The following is a 21987-nucleotide window of genomic DNA, read 5'->3' as shown; positions in this document are numbered from 1 at the left end:
ACGTTACCTACCTCTACAGATCCATATCTAGTAGGTTACGTTACCTACCTCTACAGGTCCATATCTAGTAGGTTACGTTACCTACCTCTACAGGTCCATATCTAGTAGGTTACGTTACCTACCTCTACAGGTCCATATCTAGTAGGTTACGTTACCTACCTCTACAGATCCATATCTAGTAGGTTACATTACCTTTGCTTTAACCCTTTCACCAACTAAACACTTTTAATATGATTCAATTAAAGACAACCCTCAAATAGGTGTTGGACTTTTTTAGCATGCAATATAATGAATATCTCTGGATAGATCCGTAGCAGACCAAGGGAAGCTGATTCACTCATTGGAGTGGAAAATGCCCTACATAAAATGTTACCTCTCTCAACTCTTTGTCAGTCCGGCTAAAGTTCATAAAATGTTACCCCTCTCAACTCTGTCAGTCCTACTAGAGCTCATAAAATGTACTCCTCTCAACTCTGTGTCAGCCCTGCTAGAGTTCATCAAATGTACTCCTCTCTACTCTGTGTCAGTCCTACTAGAGTTCATAAAATGTACTCCTCTCAACTCTGTGTCAGTCCTATTAGAGTTCATAAAATGTACTCCTCTCAACTCTGTGTCAGTCCCATTAGAGTTCATAAAATGTACTCCTCTCAATTCTGTGTCAGTCCTACTAGAGTTCATAAAATGTATGAACTGTAGTAGTAGTTTCATGCAATGAACTCTGTTTAATTCTTAGCCTTCTAAGTCATCTTGTCAGTTCCTCCAGGATTGTGCAATTCTGCAATCAGATTTGTTTTTGCAATATCAACCATTTCCTGCGTATTATCCAATGGCTTGCAAATTTAACCAATCACCACATAAAACAGTCATATCACAGCAATATTAATGCATTAAACTGTCTGACCACCGCAGTACAAAAGGAAGGCTCACAACTTTAACCAATCTCCACCCTTTTACTGCATGAAATGCTTCAATGTGTGTGTGTCTCTCTCAGTGCTGATGCTCTAGCTTAGTCCTAGACAACAACCGCTGTAAGCCATTCAGTTGAGCTGAGTTCCTGGAGAAAGACACAGCGAGGAAGGCACAAGCTGAGATCCTGGAGAAAGACACGGTCTGTAGAGAGAGACTGAGATCCTGGAGAAAGACACTGTCTATAGAGAGAGAGCCTGAGATCCTGGAGAAAGACACTGTCTGTAGAGAGAGAGAGCCTGGGATCCTGGAGAAAGACACTGTCTATAGAGAGAGAGCCTGAGATCCTGGAGAAAGACACTGTCTGTAGAGAGAGAGAGCCTGGGATCCTGGAGAAAGACACTGTCTATAGAGAGAGAGCCTGAGATCCTGGAGAAAGACACTGTCTGTAGAGAGAGAGAGCCTGGGAGAGGGATGACTGGAACAAACTGTCTGTACAGTATCTGAACCATACTGTCACGTATCTAATGTTGCTTATGTGTCTCCTTGTTCTCAGTATTCATGAACGCAGCCATCCCTATCGCAGCTGTCCTGACCGTGAGTATTCATTCCAGTTAAAAATGCCTATTCATATCTCATAGGTGCCCTTCATAATACTGTCTACAGCCTAGCCCAAATACCTGTCCTCCCTCACATTATAATATACTACTGTCTACAGCCTAGCCCAAATACCTGTCCTCCCTCACATTATAATATACTACTGTCTACAGCCTAGCCCAAATACCTGTCCTCCCTCACATTATAATATACTACTGTCTACAGCCTAGCCCAAATACCTGTCCTCCCTCACATTATAATATACTACAGTCTACAGCCTAGCTCAAATATCTGTCCTCCCTCACATTATAATATACTACTGTCTACAGCCTAGCCCAAATATCTGTCCTCCCTAACATTATAATATACTACTGTCTACAGCCTAGCCCAAATACCTGTCCTCCCTCATATTATAATATACTACTGTCTACAGCCTAGCCCAAATACCTGTCCTCCCTCACATTATAATATACTACTGTCTACAGCCTAGCCCAAATATCTGTCCTCCCTCACATTATAATATACTACTGTCTACAGCCTAGCTCAAATACCTGTCCTCCCTCACATTATAATATACTACTGTCTACAGCCTAGCCCAAATATCTGTCCTCCCTCACATTATAATATACTACTGTCTACAGCCTAGCCCAAATACCTGTCCTCCCTCACATTATAATATACTACTGTCTACAGCCTAGCCCAAATACCTGTCCTCCCTCACATTATAATATACTACTGTCTACAGCCTATCCCAAATATCTGTCCTCCCTCACATTATAATATACTACTGTCTACAGCCTAGCCCAAATACCTGTCCTCCCTAACATTATAATATACTACTGTCTACAGCCTAGCTCAAATACCTGTCCTCCCTCACATTATAATATAATACTGTCTACAGCCTAGCCCAAATACCCGTCCTCCCTCACATTATAATATACTACTGTCTACAGCCTAGCCCAAATACCTGTCCTCCCTCACATTATAATATACTATTGTCTACAGCCTAGCCCAAATATCTGTCCTCCCTCACATTATAATATACTACTGTCTACAGCCTAGCCCAAATACCTGTCCTCCCTCACATTATAATATACTACTGTCTACAGCCTAGCCCAAATACCTGTCCTCCCTCACATTATAATATACTACTGTCTACAGCCTAGCCCAAATACCTGTCCTCCCTCACATTATAATATACTACTGTCTACAGCCTAGCCCAAATACCTGTCCTCCCTCACATTATAATATACTAGTTTACAGCCTAGCCCAAATACCTGTCCTCCCTCACATTTTAATATACTAGTCTACAGCCTAGCCCAAATACCTGTCCTCCCTCACATTATAATATACTACTGTCTACAGCCTAGCTCAAATACCTGTCCTCCCTCACATTATAATATACTACTGTCTACAGCCTAGCCCAAATACCTGTCCTCCCTCACATTATAATATACTACTGTCTACAGCCTAGCCCAAATATCTGTCCTCCCTCACATTATAATATACTACTGTCTACAGCCTAGCCCAAATACCTGTCCTCCCTAACATTATAATATACTACTGTCTACAGCCTAGCTCAAATACCTGTCCTCCCTCACATTATAATATAATACTGTCTACAGCCTAGCCCAAATACCCGTCCTCCCTCACATTATAATATACTACTGTCTACAGCCTAGCCCAAATACCTGTCCTCCCTCACATTATAATATACTACTGTCTACAGCCTAGCCCAAATATCTGTCCTCCCTCACATTATAATATACTACTGTCTACAGCCTAGCCCAAATACCTGTCCTCCCTCACATTATAATATACTACTGTCTACAGCCTAGCCCAAATACCTGTCCTCCCTCACATTATAATATACTACTGTCTACAGCCTAGCCCAAATACCTGTCCTCCCTCACATTATAATATACTAGTTTACAGCCTAGCCCAAATACCTGTCCTCCCTCACATTTTAATATACTAGTCTACAGCCTAGCCCAAATACCTGTCCTCCCTCACATTATAATATACTACTGTCTACAGCCTAGCTCAAATACCTGTCCTCCCTCACATTATAATATACTACTGTCTACAGCCTAGCCCAAATACCTGTCCTCCCTCACATTATAATATACTACTGTCTACAGCCTAGCCCAAATACCTGTCCTCCCTCACATTATAATATACTAGTCTACAGCCTAGCCCAAATACCTGTCCTCCCTTACATTATAATATACTGCTGTCTACAGCCTAGCCCAAATACCTGTCCTCCCTCACATTATAATATACTACTGTCTACAGCCTAGCCCAAATACCTGTCCTCCCTCACATTATAATATACTACTGTCTACAGCCTAGCTCAAATACCTGTCCTCCCTCACATTATAATATACTACTGTCTACAGCCTAGCCCAAATACCTGTCTTCCCTTACATTATAATATACTACTGTCTACAGCCTAGCCCAAATACCTGTCCTCCCTCACATTATAATATACTACTGTCTACAGCCTAGCCCAAATACCTGTCCTCCCTCACATTATAATATACTAGTTTACAGCCTAGCCCAAATACCTGTCCTCCCTCACATTTTAATATACTAGTCTACAGCCTAGCCCAAATACCTGTCCTCCCTCACATTATAATATACTACTGTCTACAGCCTAGCTCAAATACCTGTCCTCCCTCACATTATAATATACTACTGTCTACAGCCTAGCCCAAATACCTGTCCTCCCTCACATTATAATATACTACTGTCTACAGCCTAGCCCAAATACCTGTCCTCCCTCACATTATAATATACTAGTCTACAGCCTAGCCCAAATACCTGTCCTCCCTTACATTATAATATACTGCTGTCTACAGCCTAGCCCAAATACCTGCCCTTTCTCTTTATTCACCACAGAACAGCATGTTTTGACCTCAACTCAAAATATTTCACTGCTCTGTGTGTTTTTCTCAGTGGATGGGCAATCCCTTTTCCCCAGTAAAGGGCACAGACCAGACTAGAGTGCTATTGCTCATAATCCAGTCAGTCTGGCATGTTGACGCTATAAAGGATGGCTAGTGACATTTCCCAGGGACACCGTAGAGGTTTGACATGGCAGGCCACTGTAAATCCCAGTTATATTTATGATAGCTGGAGCCGTCAAGGAAGGTTTTCGTGTGGTGACAAATCCAGTATGGCAGGCAGACAGGCAGGCAGGCAGACAGCGATAGAGAACACAAGGAGAGGTCCTTGAATTAGTCCTTGAATTAGTGAAATGTATTTTGGGAAGAGACAGTGATTGGTTTATCCCTCACCCTTTGGAACAAAAAATGAAATAGACATAGAGAGAGAGGACAAACTGATGTCCTGGATGAGCAATGTGGGTTGTGGAGACAGAGATTTGCTTATCATTGTTAAGCCCTGAAATTCTCAAGTTAATCACAAACTAAATGAACGGTAAAAACATTTGCAGAATCAGTTTTAATTGCTTATCTTTCTGAGGGATATTTATTATTTCAGGACCAAATCCTGTACTGTTAGATGCGAGCACAGCTCAGACTACAGCACACATCTACCATTGACATCAATGCATGCTTATGTAAAAGTTTGAGTTGCTAACTTGCGTTTGATTCAGACCTCACCCACAGTATACTGTATATGCTGGTTATTGGAGTGATTATTCATATTTTTCTCTCCTCTCGTCATTTGCCTCTAGACGTTTGTGGTCCATGTGCACATCTCTGAGGAGGCTGACCTGTCCCCTGCTGTAGCCTTCGCCTCCTTGTCCCTGTTCCACATCCTGGTCACTCCTCTCTTCCTGCTCTCCAGCGTGGTACGGTCCACGGTCAAGGCCCTGGTCAGGTGAGCTGGTTATCATGGACACCAGATGTGGGGTAACTATAGTTTTAACTATGCTTTGTTGAAAGAAACTATTTTTCCAGCGAACAAATAGTTACTTTCGAGGTGACTAGAACTATTTTAATACAGATCTGAAAAAATGACTACTTTTTAAAACTATTTGAATACAGATCCCAAAAATTACAACTTTTTTAAATGTATTTTTTATTTCACCATTATTTAACCAGGTAAGTTTACAACTGTGACCTGGTCAAGATAAAGCAGTGCGACACAAACAACACAGAGTTACACATGGAATAAACAAGCGTACAATCAATAACACAATAGAAAAAAAGAAAGTCTATATACAGTGTGTGCAAATGGCGTGAGGAGGTAAGGCAATAAATAGGCCATAGTAGCGAAGTAATTACAATTTAGCTAATTAACACTGGAGTGATAGATGAGCAGAAGATTATGTGCAAGTAGAAATACTGGTGTGCAAAAGAGCAGAAAAGTAAATAAAAACAGTATGGTGATGAGGAAGGTAGATTGGGTGGCCTATTTACAGATGGACTATGTACAGCTGCAGCGATCGGTTAGCTGCTCAGATAGCTGATGTTTAAAGTTAGTGAGGGAAATATAATATACAGATCCCAAAAAATGACTCATTTTTTACAGTAAACTTCCAGAAGAAGTCTTAAGGTATTAGAAATACATCAAAACACAATGTTGAAGTAAAGACCCCTGCCAACTGATATAAAAACAATTTAAATACAGATCCCAGAAAATGACTACTTTTTAAAGATATTTAAATACAGATCCCAGAAAATGACTACTTTTTAAAATATTTAAATGCAGATCCCCAAAAATGACTTTTTAAAACAATTTACAGATCCCAAACCTATTTTAATACAGATCTCAGGAGGTGACTACTTTTGGATTGGCTGCCTTCAACTAATGGCAGGGCTATATCTGGAACTGCATGTTGCAGATAGAAATAGAATGAATAGAGAACACACAATCTCCTATAGTATTCCAAGCAATCTGACAGTCATATTTGATCTACACAATACATTTCTATCTGAACATTTTGTAAATGTCCATTCTCCTGAATGTCCATTGCCCCATGTGTACATAATCAACTCAAATCAATTAACCAATGATATTTTGTAGAGATAAGTTTAAATGCGTTGTGGCGCTCAGCTACTGTAGGACTCAACATGCCACTAAAAAGGTTCAAATCTGCAATTCATTTTATAATATGTGAAAATACTGCAGAGAAATTCAAAGCCATTTGCAAACATTGCAAACAGCACGTTGGATGCTTGGCAAAAGCAACGTTGAACCTCTGTCCATCTGAGGGGAAGTGTTATTGTTTCAAACACACACTATACCATCTTTAAAGGGATAAATTACTCAGAATACAAACTAACATTATGTTCAACCTACCTTGGCTGTAGTTGATTCAAGAAGGCAGTTTTGTGATATTTAGTTTCCTTTTGACAATTAAAATACATATTTTGTTACTGTTAGCAATTCTCAGTAACACTTAATATTAAACTGTTCTTGTTCCTGTGTAATAAAACTGTAATTAAATAAAGGTTAAGGTTAAATAAATAATTGTAAAAATATATAATTTGGAGCATGTTGTTACATTGCATTTTAATTTCATAGCAATGAGCTGAGAGATTTCGTAACTACTGTACACAAGAGGAATAGTGACTCTTCCTTATTCCACTTATGTAAAAACTCCCTGACTATGCAATTATAAAGCCATTTCCAAGGCCTTATGTTACAACAATGTTGCTATGTAATAATCACAAAGTTACTAAACATTTATAAGAATTTGATGTCAAGTGTTACTGTATTACTTTGTCTCACTCATTATGAACATTTTTGTCATTTTAAAGCTGCAAAAGTCTTCTCTGATGTTGGTGATTCCATGTCCCTCACATATTTAATACTTTCAAATATAATTATTTTTCTGAGAACTGTATTTGAATATCAAAGAAAATAGTTGCCTTGTAGTTTAAACTCTGGTATTTTCAAATAAACTACAAAATACAACTATTTTCTGCCCAGGTCTGATGGACACACACAGTCGCATGCACACATGCCCACATGCACACACAGCTCTGTTTTTGAATTTTCAGAACATTTTGGGGAGTACAAATGTATTCCCATTAAAAATCCTATTTTCCCTAACCGTAACCTTAACCTTAACCCTAACCCTAACCTTAACCCCAAACCTTAAACCTAACCCTTAAGCCTAAAATAGCATTTGTGACAGACCGCCTTGATTCGGTCTTATGTAGAAAAATTTGAAATGGTGATTTTTACATTGGATAAAAGCAGACACAGAGCTACAAAATGGTATATCATACACTGCATTTGAGGAACAATGGGAAAGTAATTCTGTTTTGAAAGTTGATCAACTTGTAACCTCACTTTTGAGACAATGGCCTTTGAATGTTTTGGTACCTACTGGAGAGCTCTTCTTTGTCTATACCCATTCAGCATTGTTCACACCCTCTTAAGCTTTAGCCCCACCAATCTCTTTAAGGGTTGATCCGAGTGTTGTCCAAACAGCAGCAGTCAAGCACACAAGCTACCTGGCTAACGTTGGCTAGCTTGCTAGCTACTTCCAGACACAAATGACAGAACAGCTCACTGACCATTTTACTCGCCCTAGCAGAGATGGTTAGGCTGTTTTTATGTTATCCAGAGCGATGGTGACTGCAACTGTGCTGCTGGCAACAATTTATGCTTTTTTTGCCAACGTTTACTGACACCGGCCATATTCAACGGGTGTTGAGCGTTCGTAAAAATTCGCCAACTATGTCTATCAACAGTTGTCAACATTCTATTGAAATTGTTACTTGCATAGTGGAGTATTTGTTAAAACATGTAGCTAGCTAGCTAGCTAGCTAGCTAGCTAAACAATGAACCATAATCCCAGCTCATGATGTTACTACATGCATGAATTTGCAGGTAGCTAACCAACCAGGTTCAATGTTAGCTAGCTAACATTAGGCAATAACTAGCAAAGCAAATGGCTCTGCGATACAAATAATAAGATCATACACATAACATTAGCTAGCTAGCCAGCCGGCTAACGTTAGCTAGCTAACTGCACACTTTAACTTGAAATGAAAACGACTTTGTCAAAATTAGAAACGTGTAATATCTGAAAATGTAGCTTGCTAGACTATCTTACCCGTATACATCATAGATGGATTCTTCTCTCTGTCATGGATGCCATGGTTGCCCTTAGTTTGAAGATGTAATCTGGAGACAGGTGTTTTCTCCATCTCCTCAGCTATTGTAGTCTAACTCCACTGATTTCAAAACTCTGTCCTCCAGAAAGTGGATAGAAACACTTATGCAGCTCCACTATGCGATATATTTTTTAAAAAGCCGCATTTGTCACATATACTCCCTCTCCGGCCTCTAGGTCATCAGGCTGCTGATTATCAAGCAACACCTGTCACCATTGTCAAGCCACCAGCGCCTCATGACACTCACCTGGACTCCATCACCTCCTTGATTATCTTCCCTAAATCTGTCACTCCCCTTGGTTCTTTCCTCCGGTGTTATTGACTCTGTTTCATGTCGGTGCGTTGTTTGTGGTTCTTGTTTATTGTTTTATTTATTTATTAAAACACTCACTCCCTGTACTTGCTTCCCAACTCTCAGTGCACTCGTTACAGCGTTAGACAGGATTACCTACACATACTGACCAGCTCAAATAGACAGAAGCGTGCTATATGGCAGACCAATCCGAAGTCATCTCTTGGCATGTCCAGCCCACTCATTATCTTAGCCAATCATGGCTAGCGGGAAGGGTTCTGCCTTTTTCTGTGGCTTAACCAACTAGGCTCGTAATTGTATTCATATTTACAGATTGCATACATGTTTGTTATTAAGGCACATGAAAAAAACGCATTTTGATTTAAAAAAAGGTTTACGCTCAAATGTCTCTCTTGTAAAGTAGTGACCTGCGACATACGCCTAGTTTCCTGAAACGAGTCACATTTTAGCAATTTCAGGACATGAAAAAAGTCCTGACTTTTCACATTTTTTCTTGTTGTCAGGACATTGAGGTCCTGATAAGGGGACACACACACACACATACACACACACACACACACTGAGATTAATTGAACTGAGTAGCGGTGTTCAATTAAGTTGAGATAAGGTGAATTTACATAAAATCTACCAGAATAAAGTTTTTAACTGGGGTGAAACTAAACTGAAGTCAGAGTGAATCAATCTAGATTTTCTTTTGACAGTGCCTCAGTCAGTAAAACACCTGTCCGTTTCCCTCAGTAACATTAACTTCTACACTGGTGATTAGTTTAACTGCTGAAATGTATTGTCTTGTCATAGAGCTACCCTTCACCATCTTTCTTTTCCTCACAGACCATTACCCATCCAATCATACAGTTCTAAAGACTGCTTGGAGCATCTTACTCTGCACAAGTATTTTTGTTTTAGTTTTTCAAACCTCCATTTGAGTGGTCCACAATGTGTTTTAAAATAATCTGTATTGTGTATTGTTGTATCATTGTGGAGTGACACTTAATTACATTTTTATAACTAACACGATCCTATCTTTATTAATCTCCTGTCTTTATTAATGGTGACAGCAAGTTGAGTGTGATGCTGTATCTCAGGGTTAATCTAAGTCCATCGTTCCATGTACGGTCAAGAGGTCCTTATGATACCCGTAACAGCCTGGCATTGACACTGCCATTCTGCCATACAGCTGGAGCATTCTGCTATTCTGCTCTGCTGCAGTGGCTTTGGACACTCGCACACGATCAGTCCTCACAATTCATTTAGAATGCTGAAGGATAGAATGTTAAAAAAGTATTGCGTAATGGGATCGAAGTCAATAACTCCTGTATCCTGGCATTTGAGTGAAGCTGAAGTGAAGTCTGACAATTCTGACATGACCTGGCTTTGAGAAGTGGTTGCCGGCTCCAGTGAGTGTGGAACATGCGTTTCATTCTGGAGTACATAGAGAGAGAGGAGAAAGAGAATAGTGAATTGAGGGAACAGAGAAAGAGAGGGAGAGAGAGCAGATAAGAGAACAGAGAGAGGGACAGGGTGATATAGAGGAGGTTGGGAAGTAGGGAAGACACAGGGAGGAATGAGAGCGGGGGAGTGAGAGAGAGGGGGAGTGAGAGAGAGGGGGAGTGAGAGAGAAGGGGGAGTGAGAGAGAGAGGAGGGAGGGAGTGAGAGAGGGGGGGACAGAGAAGTGAAGCAATGTTCCACTAAATTGATGGGCCAATAAGAGCTCTTCAAATGTGTGATGAGAGCCTGGAGTGTAACAGTACTTCTAGTCACAGCTGACTCAACCTGATTTACAGTAGATGTACAGCAAGGCCCATATTGTTTGTGAATATTTTGCTTAGGTGTGTAGTCATGTTTGTACTTAGGACTTCTACTAATCATGTTCACACCTTTATGCTCTAGTTGATTCCAGATGTTCTGAAGCTGGAGAAGGTAGATGACGGTGATAAGATGGCTGATTCTAATGCTTTCATTTGACCTGAAGCTGGAGAAGGTAGATGACGGTGATAAGATGGCTGATTCTAATACTTTCATTTGACCTGAAGCTGGAGAAGGTAGATGACGGTGATAAGATGGCTGATTCTAATGCTTTCATTTGACCTGAAGCTGGAGCAGGTAGATGACGGTGATAAGATGGCTGATTCTAGTTTGGCCCAGAAAAAGGCACATATAAAAACAGAGTACTTTATCACTGTTGACTACAAACCAATCACCTTTTCACTCCTCGTCATTTTTGCCTTCTTCTATCAGATGTACAGTCCAATGAGACTTACCTGGCACTTTTACTTTGAAAACCCTCTTGCTGTGTTGTTCCCTATCCAATCTCCAAAACAGTAACTTTTCCTCATTTTAACTCACTCTGGAAAACAGCATCTGCTAATACTAGAATGTGGAAATATGAAATGTATCGGTCATGTCCCCCTGTAACCCTAACCCTGTAACCCCTGTTTCCTCATAGTGCCCAGAAGCTGAGTGAGTTCTTCAGTAGTGATGAGATTGGAGATGAGCAGGAGCCCAATGCTACCATGCCCACGGGCCCTAGCAACCACAAAACCATTCCCTCCGGCCCCAGAAACCACAACAGCAAGTACCAGGCAGTGGTGAGTACCCAGCTATCACATAATGTTCTGAGAACCTTATGTTTCTTAGAGCTTGGTGAGAGTGTGGTTGTCCTATGGTGATTTAGCATACAAACTTCCTAAAACTTTCTGCGAATGGTACAGGATAGTTGCTTGGTTTTGGAACATTCTCAGAACATTTTAGTAACTTTAACAGAATGTTTTGTAAAAGTTCAAACATCGTTACATTTATACTGAACAAAAAATATAAACACAACATGTAAAGTGTTGGTCCCATGAGCTCAAATAAAAGATCCCAGAAATGTTCCATACGCAGAAAAAGTTTATTACTCTCAAATTTCGTGCACAAATTTGTTTTCATCCCTGTTAGTGTGTAACGGCCGTCGAAGGGAGTAGACCAAGGCGCAGCGTGTTGAGTGCTCATCATGAATTTATTGTACTGAGAACACATAAACAAAAACAACAGCCAAACAGTTCTGTCAGGTAAGCAACACTAAACAGAAATGAACCACCCACAAAACCCAAAGGAAAACAGGCTGCCTAAGTATGGCTCCCAATCAGAGACAACGATATACAGCTGTCCCTGATTGAGAACCATACCCGGCCAAAACAAAGAAATACAAAACATAGAAAAAAGGACATAGAATGCCCACCCTAGTCACACCCTGGCCTAACCAAAATAGAGAATAAAACCCTCTCTATGGCCAGGACGTGACATAGTGAGCATTTCTCTTTTTCCAAGATAATCCATCCACCTGACAGGTATGGCATATCAAGAAGCTGATTAAATAGCATGATCATTACAAAGGTGCACCTTGTGCTGGGGACAATAAAAGGCCACTCTACAATGTCACAGATGTCTCAAGTTTTGAAGGAGCGTGCAATTGGCATGCAGAGTGCAGGAATGTCCACCAGAGCTGTTGCCAGAGAATTTAATGTTAATTTCTATACCATAAGCCGCTCTTCAAAGTCATTTTAGAGAATTTGGCAGTACATCCAACCGGCCTCATAACTGCAGACCATGTGTAACCACGCCAGCCCAGGACCTCTTCCTCTGCAGGATCATCTGAGACCAGCCACCCAGATAGCTGATGAAACTGTGTGTTTGCTCAACCAAATCATTTTTGCAAAAACTGTCATAAACCATCTCAGGAAAGAGATTTAACGACGCTCTTACAAAGGTTCTTACGATGAACTTAGGCTTAAGATGCTTTTGGGAAACCGGGACCTGTTCTCTATCCTTGGAATTAGTGAATTGCGCCACCAGGATGGAGATAGCATGCCATGTTTTCCACATACAAAGCTTTTCATTTTAGTCTATTCAAACAGACCCTATTTCAAAGGAAACAAGCAATCATTAAGATCATGTGTTGTCAATTAGTGGGCGCGTTAAATCTCCGAGCTGTTTGCCAAAACCATCGTTATTAACGTTGCACTTTAAAATGGCCATAATCTAATGCCTGTCTCACTCGCAGAACAGCTAAGTGCGTCGTTAGATGCTTCCTTGCCCTCTCTCCTTTCTTTATACACAGAAGATCTCTGCTAAACATAGAATCACATGGTTTATCCGTCTCTCCTTTACCACCGACAACTTCCGAACAAAGTTGACAACAAATACAAAGTTGTCTTTGCAATTGATACAAACAAGTGACGTAGAAAAAGATGCTTCATATGAAAATCGAGATGACTGCATTAAAAATATAGAAAGTAGGCAATAGGCCTATTTCAAACATATTGAAATACATTTCATGTTCAATCAAAGGAGTTCCATTTTGCTTCTGTCTGTAATTTGTCTCAATATATTTCATAATATGTAGCCTAACGTGTGCAATGATGTGCCAAATCAGTGGTTAATTGCATTTTTATTAGGTAAGCTTTAGAATAAGCCGCCTCAATATTTGCAGCCGTAGGTGGTAATATCTCTCTAGAAGCTGATCCGCTATCAGTATGGTGAAATAAATATATTGTTAAGCTAAGATTTGAATGGAGTAAGCGGATCTGAAAGCACATGCTCCAACGACACACTTAGCGACCATTCTCTCTGCATGGTGTTTTGGGAAACGCATGTGACATCTTCGGATATTGTTGGAAAGATGCATTGATAAAACACTTGTAAGCTATCACTATCGTGAAACAGGGCCACCAGGAAACCAGAGTCAAATGTTCTCAGAACCTCCCTGCAACCTAAAAATAAACGTTCCCAGAACAGGCGAAACATTCACTTCTGTTCTCAGAACGCTTAAAAAATGTTTGTTTTACCAGTCAGGAAACGTATGGCTTCTGTTTTAATATGTGACTCATCACCTGGATTTGGTCTTAAAACCTGTTGAGGACAGACATTCCGCTAGCAGAACGCCTAGCCAACATCCAATGGAACAGCAGGACGCGAAATACAAAACCTCAAAAATCTAATAATTTCAATTTCTCAAACATACAACTATTTTACACCATTTTAAAGATACACTTCTCCTTAATCCAACCACATTGTCCGATTTCAAAAAGGCTTTACAGTGAAAACATTAGATTATGTTAGGAGAGTACATAGACAAAAATAACCACACAGCCATTTTCCAAGCAAGGATATATGTCACAAAAACCCAAAACACAGATAAATGAAGCACTAACCTTTGACGATCTTCATCAGATGACACTCCTAGGACATCATGTTACACAATACATATATGTTTTGTTTGATAAAGTTCATATTTTTATCCAGAAACAGCATTTTACATTGGTGCGTGATGTTCAGAAAATGTATTCCCACGAAAAACTCCTGGTGAATTTACAAAAATACTCATCATAAACGTTGACAAAATACATAACAATTATCTTAAGAATTATAGATACAGTACTCCTTTATGCAACCGCTGTGTCAGATTTTAAAATAGCTTTACAGAGAAAGCACATTTTTCAATATTCTGAGTACATAGCTCGCCATCACAGCAAGCTATACAGACACCCGCCAAGTTCGGGGTCACCTAAACTCAGAATTAGTATTATAAATATTCTCTTACCTTTGTTGATCTTTGTCAGAATGCACTCCCAGGACTGCTACTTACACAAGAAATGTTGTTTTTGTTCAAAATAATCCATATTTATGTCCAAATACCTCCGTTTTATTCGTGCGTTCAGGTCACTATCCAAAGGCATAACGCGTGAGCGCAATTCGAGACACAAAAAGTGAAAATGTTCCATTACCGTACTTAGAAGCATGTCAAACGTTGTTTAAAATCAATCTTTATGGTATTTTTAACGTAAAAATGCGATAATATTCCAACCGGACAATAGCGTATTCATTCAAGGAAAAAAAGAAGGAACAGCACGCTCGCGGGACAGCGCATATCCAATCCCTTTGTCCCCAGGCAGTCCACTCAGTGACTGAGCTCCTATACTCTGCCCAGTTACAGGAGACAGATGAAACAACTTTCTGAAGGCTTTTGACAGCCAATGGAAGCCTTAGGAAGTGCAACGTGACCCCACAGACACTGTAGTTTCGAAAGGGATTAGAAAGAAGAACTGCAATTCTCAGATCCTCCACTTTCTGGTTGAATTTTTCTCAGGTTTTTGCCTGCCATATGAGTTCTGTTATACTCACAGACACCATTCAAACAGTTTTAGAAACTTCAGAGTGTTTTCTATCCAAATCTACTAATAATATGCATATTGTAGTTTCTGGGCACGAGTAGTAACCAGTTTAATTTGGGTACGTTTTTCATCCAGCCGTGAAATAAAAGTAGAGACTCAGAGCTACAAAATGGTATATCATACACTGCATTTTTTAGGAACAATGGGAAAGTAATTCTGCTTTGAAACTTTAACTTGTAAACTCCCTTTTGAGAAAATGGTTTTTGAATGTTTTGGTATCTAGTGAAGAGCTCTTCTTTGTCTACACCCATTCAGCATTGTTCACAACCTCTTAAGCTTTAGCCCCACCCATCTCGTTTCGCTCACAGTGCGTTCAGAGCACACACTTGACGCTCTGGCCAATGATTTGTTTACCTCTGGATAACATGAAAACAGCCTAACCAGCTCTGCTGGCAACAATTTCATTATGCTTTTTTGCAGACATTTATTGACACCGGCCGTATTCAACAGGTGTTGTACACTTTAGCTTAAGACATGTAGCTAGCTAGGTAAACAATGAACCTAGCTAGGTAAACAATATGTAAGATCACAGATGTCAAGTAACGTTAGCTAACGAGCTAGCCAGCTAACGTTAGCTAGTTAAACAACAATGAACATAGTGCCAAATCATGTTGTTTCTACCCTGCGTGAATCTGCTGGAAGCTAATCAACCAGCATTGGGCTCTAACTAGCAAAGCAAACGGCTCTGGGATGAGAATAATAACATACACGTAACGTTAGCTAGGGAGAAAGCCAGCTAACGTTAGCTAGCTAACAGTACACTTTAGTTAAAAGACATGTAGCTAACTAGCTAGGTAAACAATGAACCTAGCTAGGTAAACATCGTGTAAGATCACACGCGTCACATAATGTTAGCTAACGAGCCAGCCAGCCAGCTAACATTAGCTAGTTAAACAACAATGAACATAGTGCCAAATCATGTCATTACTACCCTGCATGAATATTCTGTGAGCTAACCAGCCAGTTTCAATGTTAGCTAGCTAACATTGGGATCTATCTGGCAAAGCAAACGGTTCTAGGATACGAATAACAACGTCATAAATGTAACGTTAGCTAGGGAGCCAGCCAGTTAATGTTAGCTGGCTAGCTAACAGTACACTTTAGCTTGAATTGAAACCACTTTCTGTCAAAATTAGAAACGTGTAATATCTGAAAATGTAGCTAGCTAGACTACCTTACCCGTATATGTCATCATGCATGATGTCATCCGTCTCCCTGTCATGGATGCCATACCACGGTTGCCCTTAGTTTGAAGATGTAATCGCAAGCGCACACATACATGAACAAACACAAAGAGCTCTTAAACACTCAACCACTCATTCACAGGCAGAATGCACATCAATGTTGTAGTTAATGTCCTCCTTCCACCCCAACCTCATTTACACATACACTCTCACCACCTCCTCCACCAACTCTGTGGTTTTCATAGTGGTCCTGTAAAAAGCCTAAGCAATGCACTGCCCCCTCCCTGCACCTCTCCCAGCCTCTGAAGGTGGTGAACAGGAAGAGACATCCCAGGGACGATTGGAACAACTACAGCCATGAGGGAGGCAACCCACCCCCCCAGGATGGAGACCAAGACCTCTGCATCAGGGTGAGTAGGAGGCAGACCAGGAGAAGGACCACTGGATCAGGGTGAGTGAGAGGTAGACCAGGAGGACCTAGACCTCTGGATCAGGGTGAGTGAGAGGTAGACCAGGAGGACCTAGACCTCTGGATCAGGGTGAGTGAGAGGTAGACCAGGAGGACCTAGACCTCTGGATCAGGGTGAGTGAGAGGTAGACCAGGAGGACCTAGACCTCTGGATCAGGGTGAGTGAGAGGTAGACCAGGAGGACCTAGACCTCTGGATCAGGGTGAGTGAGAGGTAGACGAGGAGGACCTAGACCTCTGGATCAGGGTGAGTGAGAGGTGGACCAGGAGGACCTAGACCTCTGGATCAGGGTGAGTGAGAGGTAGACCAGGAGGACCTAGACCTCTGGATCAGGGTGAGTGAGAGGTGGACCAGGAGGACCTAGACCTCTGGATCAGGGTGAGTGAGAGGTGGACCAGGAGGACCTAGACCTCTGGATCAGGGTGAGTGAGAGGTAGACCAGGAGGACCTAGACCTCTGGATCAGGGTGAGTGAGAGGTAGACCAGGAGGACCTAGACCTCTGGATCAGGGTGAGTGAGAGGTAGACCAGGAGGACCTAGACCTCTGGATCAGGGTGAGTGAGAGGTGGACCAGGAGGACCTAGACCTCTGGATCAGGGTGAGTGAGAGTTGGACCAGGAGGACCTAGACCTCTGGATCAGGGTGAGTGAGAGGTGGACCAGGAGGACCTAGACCTCTGGATCAGGGTGAGTGAGAGGTGGACCAGGAGGACCTAGACCTCTGGATCAGGGTGAGTGAGAGGTAGACCAGGAGGACCTAGACCTCTGGATCAGGGTGAGTGAGAGGTGGACCAGGAGGACCTAGACCTCTGGATCAGGGTGAGTGAGAGGTAGACCAGGAGGACCTAGACCTCTGGATCAGGGTGAGTGAGAGGTAGACCAGGAGGACCTAGACCTCTGGATCAGGGTGAGTGAGAGGTAGACCAGGAGGACCTAGACCTCTGGATCAGGGTGAGTGAGAGGTGGACCAGGAGGACCTAGACCTCTGGATCAGGGTGAGTGAGAGGTGGACCAGGAGGACCTAGACCTCTGGATCAGGGTGAGTGAGAGGTAGACCAGGAGGACCTAGACCTCTGGATCAGGGTGAGTGAGAGGTGGACCAGGAGGACCTAGACCTCTGGATCAGGGTGAGTGAGAGGTAGCAGATAGAACTAGACAGAAGTTCAAACTATCATTCAGTCTCATCAGTGTGCTGCCAGTGAGATTCTCCTGTCTGACTGATTACTGCTGACCCTGTCCTGTCTGACCTTCTACTGCTGACCCTCTCCTGTCTGACTGCTTACTGCTGACCCTGTCCTGTCTGACTGCTTACTGCTGACCCTGTCCTGTCTGACTGCTTACTGCTGACCCTGTCCTGTCTGACTGCTTACTGCTGACCCTCTCCTGTCTGACTCCTTACTCAGTCAGATTAGGTTTTTGTGAAAGCAGTGGGAATCAGTCTTTGACATTTGCTTTGATCAATGTGTGTGTGATGTTTCTTTCTCCAGATAACCAGTGGCTATTTCACCTGGACAGATGGGACTCCCACCCTGTCTAACGTAGACATCAAGGTTCCCTTTGGTAAGGCTCTGCTGCTGGAGGAAGGTTAAACGCCATAGCATTCATACTCTATTAAAGGAATCACTAGAGGAATCACTACTCCCTCCTCCAACTCCCCCATCTCTCATCTCGCTCTACTCTCTCTCTCCCACCTAGTTTCTCATTTCCTGTGTGTCTCTCTCTCGCTCTCTCTCTCAGGTCAGCTGACTATGATCGTGGGCCAGGTGGGTTGTGGGAAGTCATCCCTGTTGCTGGCAGCTCTGGGAGAGATGCAGAGAGTCTCTGGGACTGTCACCTGGAACATGTAAGACTGGATGAAATTACTACTCACACCGCAGACATCATACTGTTGATATATGGATGGACAGTAAACTACTAGTAGGATGGACATACTAAATGGTTGACAAGCCTCTTTCTCATCCAAAGTATAAAGAAGGTCTATTAAATTACAGTAGGTTCATGTGGCCTGAGCTCAGATTATGTCAATTTGAAAGGTCATAGGTTAGAGGTGAAAGGTGTATTGACTCCAGAGTTCAAGGTAGCTATCCGCAGAGAGGCAGGTACAGTAGCTGTCCACAGAGAACCAGGTGTCCGTCCACAGAAAACCAGGTAGCCATCCACAGAGAGTCAGGTAGCCGTCCACAGATGACTGACTGTTTACCTCTCTCAGTGATACAAAATGCTCTTAAATCGAATCAAATCCAATTTTATTTGTCACGTGCTTTGTAAACTAACGGTGAAATGCTTACTTACGGGCCCTTCCCAACAATACAGAGAGAAAAAAGATAAATCTAAAAATAATAACAAGAGGAATAAATACACAACAAGTAACGATAACTTGGCTATATACACAGGGTGCCAGTACCGAGTCGATGTGCAGGGTTACGAGGTAACTGAGGTAGATACTTACTCAGTACATATATGTACATATAGGTAGGGATAAAGTGACTAGGCAACTGGATAGATAATAAACAGTAACAGCAGCTTATGTGATGAGTCAAAAGAGTTAGTGCAAAAAGCGTCAATTAAGCTTTCCGGGTAGCTTTAGGTTAACTATTTAACTAACTATTTAGCAGTCTTATAGCTTAGGGGTAGAAGCTGTTCAGGATACTGTTGGTTCCAGACTTGGTGCATCGGTACCGCTTGCCATGCGGTAGCAGAGAGAACAGTCTATGATTTGGATGGCTGGATTCTTAGACAATTTTTAGGGCCTTTCTCTGACACCGCCTGGTATAGAGGTCCGGATGGCAGGGAGCTCGGCCCCAGTGATGTACTGGGTTGTACGCACTATCTTCTGTAGCTCGTTGCGGTCGTATGCCAAACAGTTGTCATACCAAGGAGTGAACCAGCTGTAGAAGCTGTAGAACTTTTTGAGGTTCTGAGGGCCCATGCCAAATCTTTTCAACCTCCTGAGGGGGAAGAGGTATTGTGACTCTTTATGACTGTGTTGATGTGTGTGGACCATGATAGTTCCTTAGTGATGTGGACACCGAGGAACTCAAAGCTCTCAACCTGTTCCTGGGGGTGTGCTTGGCCCTCCTTGGTCTTGCTGGCATTGAGGGAGAGGTTGTTGTCCTGGCACCATACTGCCAGGTCTCAATGTTGTCGGTGTTCAGGCCTACTACCATTGTGTTGTCTGTAAACGTAATGATAGTGTTGGAGTTGTGCGTGGCCACGCCGTCGTGGGTGAACAGGGAGTGCAGGAGGGGACTAAGAGCGCACCCCTGAAGGGCCCCTGTGTTGAGGATCAGCGTGGCATATGTGTTGTTGCCTACCCTCACTACTGGGGGTGGCCGTCAGGAAGTCCAGGATCCTGTTGCAGAGGGAAGTGTTTAATCCCAGGGTACTTAGCTTAGTGATGAGCTTGGAGGGCACAATGTTGTTTAACGCTGAGCTGTAGTCAATGAACAGCATTTTCATGTAGGTTTTCCTTTTGTTCAGGTGGGAAAGGGCAGTGTGGAGTGCAATAGCGATTGTGTCATCTGTGGATATGTTGGGGCGGTATGTGAATTGGAGTGGGTCCAGGGTTTCTGGGATGATGGTGTTGATGTGAGTCATGACCAGACTTTCAAAGCATTTCATGGCTACAGATGTGAGTGCTACGGGGCGATAGTTATTTAGACAGCTTACTTTGGCGTTCTTGGGCACAGGACTATGGTGGTCTGCTTGAAACATGTAGGTATTACAGACTGGGTCAGGGAGAGGTTGAACATGCCAGTGAAGACACTTGCCAGCTGATCAGCGCATGCTCTGAGTACGCATCCTGGTGATCCGTCTGGCCCCTGCAGCCTTGTGAATGTTAACCTGTGTGGCAAAGAAGGGGGTCGAGTGATAAATGGCAGATATGTGAGGGCAGAACTAATAAACATGCTCTGCCGATCACTAAAATGGCCTCCCCGATCAGAACTACAGATCACAAAATGGCCGACTGCCAAAACTACAATTCCCAGAAGCAAGGGGAACCCTCAGAAGGTGGAGTCGACCCACAAATAAAAGGTCAAGAAAAACCAGGAAGAGGGAGAGAGGACGGGAAGGATCTATGAACCATAGAGAAAGAGACAATCTACATTGGCTGGATTTACCGTGTACGAGCTGGACTGTTTTGGACTTACCTGTTGGCGTTTAGACCTGGACCTACCGAGAACCAGATTTGTGTACCGAACCCTGCTATCCTTGACCTTACCTGCGGCCTGGGTGGACCAGGACAGCGAAACAAACACACAGGTACTGTCATGTTCGAAAGAACTTTCATTCTGGGCTGACTTTGGTGACAGTTTCCCACTTAATTTGTGACAAACGCTCCTAACTTTGAAAAGGTTTTCCACACCTGTTTAAAGGCCTTACTCACATCAGCTATGGAGAGCGTGATCACACAGTCGTCCGGATCAGCTGGTGCTCTCATGCATAGTTCAGTGTTGCTAACCTTGTAGAACATAGAAGGTATTTAGCACCAACTCTCTGGTAACCTTTCCTGCAGTCAAATGACCAAAGTGCCCTCTAATGGCCACATGGGTGGAATGTTATTAATATGTTTTGTAATTTCAAAATTAATTAATAGGACCCATAGCGGCCATTGACGGCCTTTCTTTAAATTACTATAGCCTATAGCGGCCATCGACAGCCTTTCTTTAAATTACTATAGCAGTCACGTACAGCCTTGTTTATCTAACAATAATATCTGTGTCAATATCGCAAAATGAAATGGCTAACAACCTGTTGTTGTATTTGTGTGGCTGTTGTCATCAACCAGAAACCGGAAACAGAGTATGCTCTTATTTGACTTTTCAAAGAATGTGCTGATCTATGGTGTCAAAAGTGATGCTAAAGTCTAGCTTTTTCAGGAGAGGCTTTATTGCCACTTTTTTAGTGAGTTTTTTTACACAATCGGAGGATAGGGAGCTGTTTATTATGTTTAACATAGGAGGGCCAAGCACAGGAAGTAGCTCTTTAAGTAGTTTAGTTGGAGTAGGGTCCATTCGGAAGTTGGAAGGTTTAGAGGCCATGACTATTTTTGTAAATGTGTCGAGATACAGGATAAAAAAAACGTGTGTCTCCATTGATCCTAGGTCTTGGCAGTTCTTTGCAGACTCAGAACAAATTCGTTTTGTAGAAATATGCATATTTGAAGAGGAATCCATAATTTGCTTTCTAATAATCATTATCTTTT

The 21987-nt window shown here is 42.2% G+C and overlaps 1 protein-coding gene across 2 annotated transcripts in view; it reads left to right on the top strand.

Annotated features, from left to right (window-relative positions):
- Nucleotides 1-21987, top strand: part of LOC106584588 (ATP-binding cassette sub-family C member 8) — a 179251-nt gene that overhangs the window by 105004 nt on the left and 52260 nt on the right. For both annotated transcript variants that reach the window (XM_082968119.1, XM_082968118.1), the window contains exons 11-16: nt 1463-1503; nt 5204-5349; nt 11364-11505; nt 16613-16723; nt 18269-18341; nt 18519-18624. In XM_082968119.1, the coding sequence (XP_082824245.1) occupies nt 1463-1503; nt 5204-5349; nt 11364-11505; nt 16613-16723; nt 18269-18341; nt 18519-18624 (619 nt within the window). The remainder of the gene's footprint in view (nt 1-1462; nt 1504-5203; nt 5350-11363; nt 11506-16612; nt 16724-18268; nt 18342-18518; nt 18625-21987) is intronic.

The sequence above is a fragment of the Salmo salar genome, chromosome 23 (genome assembly GCF_965601325.2).
Source record: "Salmo salar chromosome 23, fSalSal1, whole genome shotgun sequence".
Lineage (NCBI taxonomy): Eukaryota > Metazoa > Chordata > Actinopteri > Salmoniformes > Salmonidae > Salmo > Salmo salar.
This window is presented reverse-complemented; position numbering and strand designations above follow the sequence as displayed.